Source organism: Eschscholzia californica, unplaced genomic scaffold (assembly GCF_041429995.1).
Source record: "Eschscholzia californica isolate CP2 unplaced genomic scaffold, dmEscCali1.0.p SCAF_4, whole genome shotgun sequence".
NCBI classification, from domain to species: domain Eukaryota; kingdom Viridiplantae; phylum Streptophyta; class Magnoliopsida; order Ranunculales; family Papaveraceae; genus Eschscholzia; species Eschscholzia californica.
Window position 1 is genome coordinate 10,998,033 of NW_028238461.1, and position 8,944 is coordinate 11,006,976.

At 37.9% G+C, this 8,944-nt stretch overlaps 2 protein-coding genes across 2 annotated transcripts; one reads left to right on the forward strand and one right to left on the reverse strand.

Annotated features, from left to right (window-relative positions):
* Positions 1 to 378: 378 nt before the first annotated feature.
* Positions 379 to 3,082, forward strand: LOC147542632 (Ku70-binding family protein). Its single transcript, XM_086632817.1, has 5 exons — positions 379 to 604; positions 717 to 838; positions 1,340 to 1,477; positions 1,583 to 1,666; positions 2,632 to 3,082. Exons 1-5 carry the CDS (start codon positions 499 to 501, stop codon positions 2,764 to 2,766), a joined length of 585 nt encoding a protein of 194 aa, XP_086488943.1. The 5' UTR covers positions 379 to 498; the 3' UTR covers positions 2,767 to 3,082.
* A 283-nt stretch (positions 3,083 to 3,365) lies between these two features.
* Positions 3,366 to 7,939, reverse strand: DIS1 (Actin-like ATPase superfamily protein). Its single transcript, XM_086632816.1, has 10 exons — positions 7,416 to 7,939; positions 6,845 to 7,307; positions 6,357 to 6,503; positions 5,809 to 5,901; positions 5,465 to 5,584; positions 5,007 to 5,117; positions 4,606 to 4,731; positions 4,419 to 4,517; positions 3,818 to 3,919; positions 3,366 to 3,735 (listed from the first exon to the last, which is right to left on the reverse strand). Exons 1-9 carry the CDS (start codon positions 7,463 to 7,465, stop codon positions 3,839 to 3,841), a joined length of 1,290 nt encoding a protein of 429 aa, XP_086488942.1. The 5' UTR covers positions 7,466 to 7,939; the 3' UTR covers positions 3,366 to 3,735; positions 3,818 to 3,838.
* Positions 7,940 to 8,944: the final 1,005 nt, after the last annotated feature.

Sequence of the window (8,944 nt, forward strand, 5' to 3'; positions counted from 1 at the left end):
TTTCAATAAGTGCTTAAAATATGCTAAAAGCTGGCTTTTAGCTTTTTTTAAGCGGAACCAAACGGGGCCTATGAAGGCAGAACAAAGTTGCTTCTTCAATAGAAGGGCCTAGACTTGGGTTGGGCCAAACATCGCAGCAACTTGAGCCAACCCCGCCCCCGGGTGGAGTTGGGTCAGGTGGGGCTAGAGTTCTTCTAGCCCTCCCCGGATGGGTATGGGGCGACCCACGTAGTCCCTGCCTGAGTCGGGACACTATGGGGCAGACCAAATCTGTCACGTCGACAGAAGGGGCTGGGTTCGGGCTTGACTAGACATCCCGGCAATTTGGGCCCCCGTGGTAAGAGTTGGGGTAGGGTGGGCCGAACTAGTCAGTTTCTTGACCATAATATCCGTCTGCAACATTTCCGATTTTAGAGAGAGAAAGAGGGAATTTTAGAGAGAAAGAGAGAGGGAATTTTAGAGAGAAAGAGAGAGAGAATTTCCCCGGGATTGAAGAAGATGGAAGAGGAATCCCCAGCAGCAAGTACAGCTTCTGGAAGTTCCTCTCCATACGGAGGTAGAACAGTCGAGGAATGTCAAGACATGATCCGTAGAAGCCTTCGAAGTACTCCCTCTCTCTCTCTCTCACTACGTTCTCTTCTGCCGATTTCAGTTTAGGGTTTATGGTGGACTTTCACTTCCATCAATGTTATATTTAATCGATCTATTTGTAACAGCTCCGACAGTGAAGTTCTTGAAAGAGAATATAGAGAAAGCTGGTTGTGTATTAGGGGATAATTTCATCAAGGCTATCAACTGTGATAAACAGATCAGTGGTGGATACGTTCGAGGTCAAGGGGTATAATTTTACTATCATTCATTTTTTCTCTACTTGATTTGTTTAATTTGTGAATTGAAATAAAGTTTTATGCTTGTTGAGTATGAGACTTACCGGAAATTACCCCCCTTTCTCTTCTGGTTTGATTAGATTTCGAGAGATAGTAACAAATTTTATTTATTAAGTTAGGAAACAAAGAATTGGAAGAATTGAATTGAAACCCATCTTTTAGGGGTTTAGGGTTTTGCTTGATTGATGTGTGAATTTCTAAAATGTACTATTAATGAATAATGAATGTTTGAAATTTGAAACTTATTGCAGCTAAAAAGAGACACTTTACAATTTTTCATGTTGTTTTTGACATTTGAAACATGTTTGTAGAAAATCAACAACTTAAATAAGTCTAAGTTTCGAGTTGTAATCCGATCTTTTATCTACTTCTTTATTAGACTATTTATTGTTGTTTATGTGCTTATCTTTTGAAATATGCGCTTTTTTTTAATTGTGTGTTGGAATCTTTAGATAATAGTTTGCAGTAACCACATGAACATTCAAGATGAGGTGAATCAAGTTGTCATTCACGAATTGATTCATGCTTATGACGATTGTAGAGCTGCTAACTTAGATTGGGCGGATTGTGCTCATCATGCTTGTAGTGAGGTTAGCCTCGTTTGTGCATTTTCAGTTAGAAATTTAAGCCATGGGTTTAGTTTCAATAAATATCCCGAACATAGTTATAAATTTTTTTTTTCTTAATGTTGATAGATTCGTGCTGGACATCTAAGTGGTGATTGCCACTACAAACGTGAACTATTACGTGGGTTCATGAAGCTACGGGGTCATGAACAAGTAAGTGTTATTCGTTCTTACCTTCAGTTTACAACATACTTCATGTTGTTACTTGATATATGTGCTGAATTTTGAACTTGTAAGAATTTGATTATGTGCTAAGTTTAGCATATTTACATTTTGGATGTAATCATGTAAACTCGTGACAATAAATATGCACCTTATCATAGTCAACGATATAGCATAACCTATCTTATCAAAAGAGTTATTGGCTATTTGGCTTTACCGGTCAATTACTCAATACATGGAAAAGAAAATTCAAGACTAAAAGAAATCAGAAGTACGTATACTTAAAGTAATCCTTAGATGAACGAAAAGGATTCATAAAGGTAACCGATATTCTCGAAAGTATTACATTTCCTTTCTGTTTGATAAAGTAAAGGTAAAATCCTATAGTCGTGCTTCTCCATCCTTTTGAATAGCTTATATTGAAAAATTTTGTAGCAGTATGTACCTGCTTGGTTTCAGTGATTGAACTTTTTTTCTTCTTTAATCCATGCAAGGAATAAGATAACTTACTTGCTTTGAATCTCAAGGTATTGGTGTTATCACTGTTTTTATTGTCAACTAAAGCTTCCATTTATCATAGATGTACCAACTACCTCGTATTCTATACCTCATACTACCTCTGGTAGTCGTATTCTATACCTCATAGCGAGCATTATTCAATGAAATATTTGTAAATTTTCAGCCAGAAGAAAGAAAAATTGCATATGCTTATTAGTGTAACTATCTTAGAATTACTCTTCCTGAAAATGACACAATCAGGAAACAAGAAACCTTTGTTGATTGATCAAAATTTTCTTATATTTTCATCTTCTTCTCATTTGCATGTGTATCTGCATATTTCTTGTCTATCTAATCACCAGTTTCTTTCTAGTGCATATATATAATTGCTGACATTAATGGAGGTCTTGATTCTCTTTGGGTAAGCCTAACTCTGAAATTTTACTAATATTTTGAAGGATTGCGTAAGAAGAAGAGTTATGAAGTCAGTAACTGCAAATCCATATTGCTCAGAAGCAGCTGCTAAGGATGCCATGGAAGCTGTCTGGGACGTCTGCTACAACGACACCAAGCCCTTTGATAGAGCTCCTTAGAGACATTGTTATCTCTAGATTTTTTGCCCTTCATCTTTATCACATTTTTGGAGAACAATTTTGACATCCGAAGAAATGGGAATTGGCCCATCACCATCCCTTTTGAGCTATGATTATCCGCTTAAAAGGTCTTAATCGAATTCTTTGGTCTTTATTCTTACGTGTGTTGGTTGGATTCTTCACTCAATTCCTTGTGGAAATTTGTGTAACAACTGATTCATTTTTGTTGTTCAGATGAAGTTTTGATGTAACCTTCAGATACATAAAGCATTTTAGTGTAATAATATTTCCAGGGTGGGTTTCATTTGGCTGAAAAGAGTTCAATAATTCCCTATCAAGTAATGGGGTATATCATATCAAGTATTATGGTTTGCCCTTTTTTCATGTGCAATCGAAACTACGGATTTCTACTTTAGAACATTAGTTTCATAAATCAAGATGGGTGTATTTGTAGCTACAAAGCTACATAATTCAAAATACTATTTTGTGAGATTCATGTGGACTCAATAGAAAATGATCTGATAATACCTCTCACCAAGGCATAAATGGAGTCAACTAATATGGAAAAGGAAAGCAGAACCGAAATAAAAAAAAAATAGTTTTCTTGTCAAATAGCAACAAAGTTTTAATGCATTATTTCATAAAAATATTTCATACAAAAAATGTTATTATCATGGACTCTGCTGAAAACAAAAACAACATTGAGCTCATCTCTATTTCAGCTATTCTAACGGCATTTTCTTTATCTCACTAGAAAATGCTGCTTGGTGTTGCCCTACAACCGCCAGACGTCTCTTTGGTTCCGAGGAAAACAAAGACATGCTTTCTTGAGTAGCAGTCGAACTTCACGAATATGGTTGTCATCCACGACAACAATCAAATATTCCAGCATCTATTCTACGGCAGTTGTCTTCAGAAAGTAAGTCGAACCTTGCTGCTGCTGCACTAATTGGAGCTCAGAAAGTTCACCTGGTTACATACCGACAGTGAGGTTCGTTTATTTGTTGATTATAGAAGTTAGGGGTCGGCTGAAACATGGGATATCAGTGACCTGAACAAGTTAGACACCATATTAATACATTCCCTTGAAAACAGGGTTTGTGCGGCAGATGCTCGCTCCGTACTCCTCGTATTCTGCTTTTGTATGGCAAGCCTGTGCATATAACACAATTCTTTCAGATTTTCTTTCAACTTTTTTTTACTCAAATCCCACACTAAGATAATAGGTAAATGTATGTTTTCTGTAAAAAGGTAATAAAATGATTAAGAAGAACAGATGAACTTGTGTAATAAAGAGGAAGCTACTGGATATAGTAACAATTCTATGATAACATGATTGCTTGGTATGAAACTTCGGAGTCTTATACCCGGGTGATTTGTTAGGCCAAAAACTGAGGTCTGTGACTAAGATATTATGAAGGTTGCTCTTCATACTTGGAGTCCATTTGACCTAGAAATCGTAGCACGACATACGATATTATATGTGAAAGTACCGAGCCTTTGGTTTAAAGAATATTTCGGCATTTATCGTCAATAACACAATGTAAACCTAAATGCTACACATTCTAGGAGTAAGTCGCAGTTTGCAATTTCATCTAGCAATAAGATATTAAAAACCAATCAATATGGATGAAGGGTATGACAAAACATACAGCGTAGAACTCAGGTGTTGATGCAAGTACTGAGCCTCCAAACCAAACTGCAAACCTCTGGATGGGATGGCTGACTACATTAACTTCAACTGGTTGCGTCTGGAGGGGAGAAAGGCGAGAGGATCAAATGTCAGACAGACCCTTCCAAACAAAAAGGGCAATTCTTTAATTGAAACGGAGCACTTACTTTAACTCCCCCATCAAGCCTAGAATCGGATAGAAGAACTCGAGCATCCACGATCTTCTTTAGATCTCGTTGTAACCTTCTGTGGAAATCCTTGAACATAGTTGACCCTCCAGATAGCACAATGTTCTGAGAGAAGGGCATAAAACTCACAATTTTGTGAAGAAAAGGAGGGAAGCTTAAGTAGATTCAATATTAAAGCTCATATACTATTGGAACTGTTTGTTGTATATGCATTATTGCATGAAATTGGAGTTTCAACAACAGAGCAAGCGATGAATGGCGAGCCAAGTAATAATGTATCAGGTTATACATTGCTCGGCATGGGATTTATCATACATTAGAAAACGTTCCTCGTCTCCTGGAATAAACAGAAATTATACTATCATCCTCGTAAACGATACCTTATAGAGAGCCCTCCTTGTATCAATGGGTGCTGATTGAATGCATTTGTCTATTACAGCAGGCAAAGGGGTTGTAAAGTCGGTGCTGTATATCTCAGGATTGAAGAAAATCTGCATAAGACATAAAGATTCACCCGAGAAAGTTCATTGGAGACAGAAACTAATACAAAGCATTAGTGAAAAACAAGCAACGAGAGAGAGATCGTATAATCAAGAGGAGTATAAGATAATGAGGAGAAAGGATGACTTCCAGTTATCGGTTTTCCGATGCTTTTGCAAGGCACAGTATATGTGCCGCAACTGTACATCATACTCGGCGAAACAAGAATTTGTGTGTGAGAAAATGTAATTTTTATAGTTTCCTTTTGAAATAGAATGAGTAGCATGGGTATACGATCAATCTTGGATAATTATAACAATTGGGTAAACAAGAATTTATAATAAGGAAAAGTTAAAACCTCAGGGCCAAGAAAGCGTTCGTAGCCGACATCACAGGAGTATGCAGCTCCTGTCTTAGGTTTAATTCCTCTTAATTGCTTGATGTACTTGGATGGTTCTTTGTCATGTTTATTGTACTCCTGCAACCAATGAAGGTTTTGAACTATCACATACAATCTTTTACCTCTTGTAAGTTTTTCCTACTGATCGAAATGTGCGAAAAGTAAGAAAAGGAAATATTAACACAGGTGAAGTAAGGTGAGTTTGAGTTACCATCATCAGCAAATAGTATGACTTGAATATTACCAACAAAAGAACTCTAATACTTGCCTTCATTAACTTCTATAAAATTAAATAGGATTACCTTAACTATATCCGAACAAGTGTAGCAATACATCTCTTTAACCTTTCGGGCTACTTCAAAAGAGTCTTCTGGTGGTACATGCTCTCCTCTTTCCTGGAACAATGAAAAGTGCAAGCAACATGAAAAACAAACCAACCCTTGCAGGATAATTATAGTTTAAAGAATTACAGTTCATGACTTAAATGTAAACTGCTAAACAACCAAATTCAAGTATGATTGCATGAACTGTGGTTCACAAGAAACATACACACATGTTCACGTGTCTTAGTTGACACATTTTGAACACATCGTTAGTTATATTTGTAGGTGTGTTTCCTCGGATAAAATAACAAAGGTTTGGCTCAGTTTATATGAATATATTCATGTCTACATGTATATTCTGTTGTCGCATTACATTTTGGTGATCTCCTAATTCAATTTGTCAAAAATCTATAAATTGTAAACTATGGCAAACTTTAAAATTAGGCGAAATACTAAATATCCATCTTCCGTCAGATGTAGCACTATATCTCTAATTTATACAAAGATGAGAACCAAACTAGCTTTACCCGCATGAGCTGCTGAACAAAGTGGGTGACATCCCTTCCGGCAATAGGTATGGATTTGATGCAGCTCCCAATAACATAACCATCTGCAACAGGTACAACATGTGTAGCCCCATCTCCAACATCCACTACCACCCCTGTCATTTCACACTGAGAGACGAAGATTTGTCGATAAAAACGTAAAAGTCAGCAGATTGACACTACAATAACAGGCTTAAATAACATATATATTGTTGAGGGTTTTTTTTTCGCTGAGTGCTCATCTCCGACAAGGAGATTAAGTCAATCATGTCTTTAGCATAGAATACGAATTTGGGTTGTGTTCAAGAGAACTACATAAAACAGAATACCTATTAATGGTTTCAATTTCTCATTTTACACTCATCCCATTCCTGAAAAAGTGACCTATCTTCCATCATCAAATTCTTCTAAATTCTAATATCTAGTGCACAATGACAACAACACAAATATGAAGTTCAACACAGACAAACCTTAGAAGTGGTATAACCCGCGGCGAGAGCGAGAACTGGCTGAACAGCAATATAAAGCCCGGGAACATTAAACGTCTCGAACATAATTTCTCCAGTGTACTCGCGATTTTCAGGAGGAGTTAAAGGGCTTTCAGTAAGAAGAAAATAATGATCTTCAGGATCACATCTCAAGTAATTGAATATACATTGTTGCCAAAATCTTTCCATGGCATCCCAATTCTCCACTTGACCATGGTGAATTGGGTAACTTAGATTATAAGTACTACTTGATCTAGATCTAGATACTGCTTCTTCTCCAATATAAAAATCAAGATCTGCCATAACACCAGCACTATGTTGTGCTAATAAATTGCCCCCCTTTACTGAACCTCTAGGTTGGTTCAGAAATGACTCATTAGCAGCAACAACTGTCGGAATTATAAAGCAAGGTTCGACATTTCCCGCAAAACCCATCTTAGAATACCTGAAAATTGATGAGAAAAATATGATTTTTATAAGTTAGTGAGAAATTTGAACAGAGGAATTTCATCAAACAGGTAGTGTGTGTGTGGGGAGGAGTTATTTTTTTTACCCGGTGCCATTGTCGATGACTACTGCCGGACGAGATGCAGCGGCATCCATTGAAGAAGAAAGATAAGATTGTCAGTGCAGGTGATAATGATTGATGATAATGGATCCTGGGTTGAGATTTGATGAGGGTTTAAGAGGTGGGATCATAACCGTGTCAGGAAACGCAATTGAGATCTTGGTACTCTTGAATTTGGTTGTGAATGGCTCCACAGTGAGATCTGCTTCTTCTTCTTCATCATCATCATCATCACCTCACAGTGGAATTTGTTGTCGTGGTTGACTTCTGTTCTGGTTCACCACCAAACCAAACACCAACAATTCTCTCTAAAACTTTCTCTCTCTAGACTCTGGCATAGGTTGGTGGAATAATGAATGACTTTCCGATTGCTCGAGACTTGTTGAGAGGTAGAATTTGGTATCTTTCAGGGTGGGGTTTAGAATCCCAAATTGTTGCTCTTTTTGGTGTTTATATTTGAGGAAATCTGTCTCGAACGGACCCCATTGTGCTTATATTGACACCTCCCCTTGAGAGCATCTCCAATGTAAGACTCAAACTCTAAATTTTAGAGTCCCACATAAAAATTTTCAAAATGACAGCACTTTGGGGAAATCTAAATAGTTTCCGGGGTGTGAAGACTTGGTCAATTTTGTATCTTTCAGGGTGGGGTTTGGAATCCCAATCTCTTGCTCTTTTTGGTGTTTATATTTGAGGAAATCTGTCTCGAACGGACCCCATTGTGCTTATATTGACACCTCCCCTTGAGAGCATCTCCAATGTAAGACTCAAACTCTAAATTTTAGAGTCCCACATAAAATTTTTCAAAAGGACAGCACTTTGGGGAAATCTAAATAGTTTCCGGGGTGTGAAGACTTGGTCAATTTTGTATCTTTCAGGGTGGGGTTTGGAATCCCAATCTCTTGCTCTTTTTGGTGTTTATATTTGAGGAAATCTGCCTCGAACGGACCCCATTGTGCTTATATTGACACCTCCCCTTGAGAGCATCTCCAATGTAAGACTCAAACTCTAAATTTTAGAGTCCCACATAGAAATTTTCAAAAGGACAGCACTTTGGGGAAATCTAAATAGTTTCCGGGGTGTGAAGACTTGGTCAATTTTGTTTGACAATTTTATTTAGGGGGAAAGCAAAATACTTCTCCACCTCAGCTCTCTCTCTCTCCACCTCACCTCTTTATCTTCTCTGATTAGGTCGCCGGCCGGAAAACTTTCCGGCCGGCGACCATGAAAAAAATATATATATTTCACTCACTCTCTCTCTCTTGAAACTCCGGCGAAGGGGTTTCCCTTCGCCGGAGTTCCGGTCTGTTCTTCAACAGATCGGTCTGTTCTTCAACAGACCAGATCCGGTCTGTTCTTCAACAGACCGGAACTCCGGCGAAGGGAAACCCCTTCGTCGGAGTTTCTAGAGAGAGAGAGAGAGAGTGAATTTTTTTTTCATGGTCGTCGGTCGGAAAATTTTCCGGCCGGCGACCTAATCAGAGAAGACAGAGGTGAGGTGGAGAGAGAGTGAG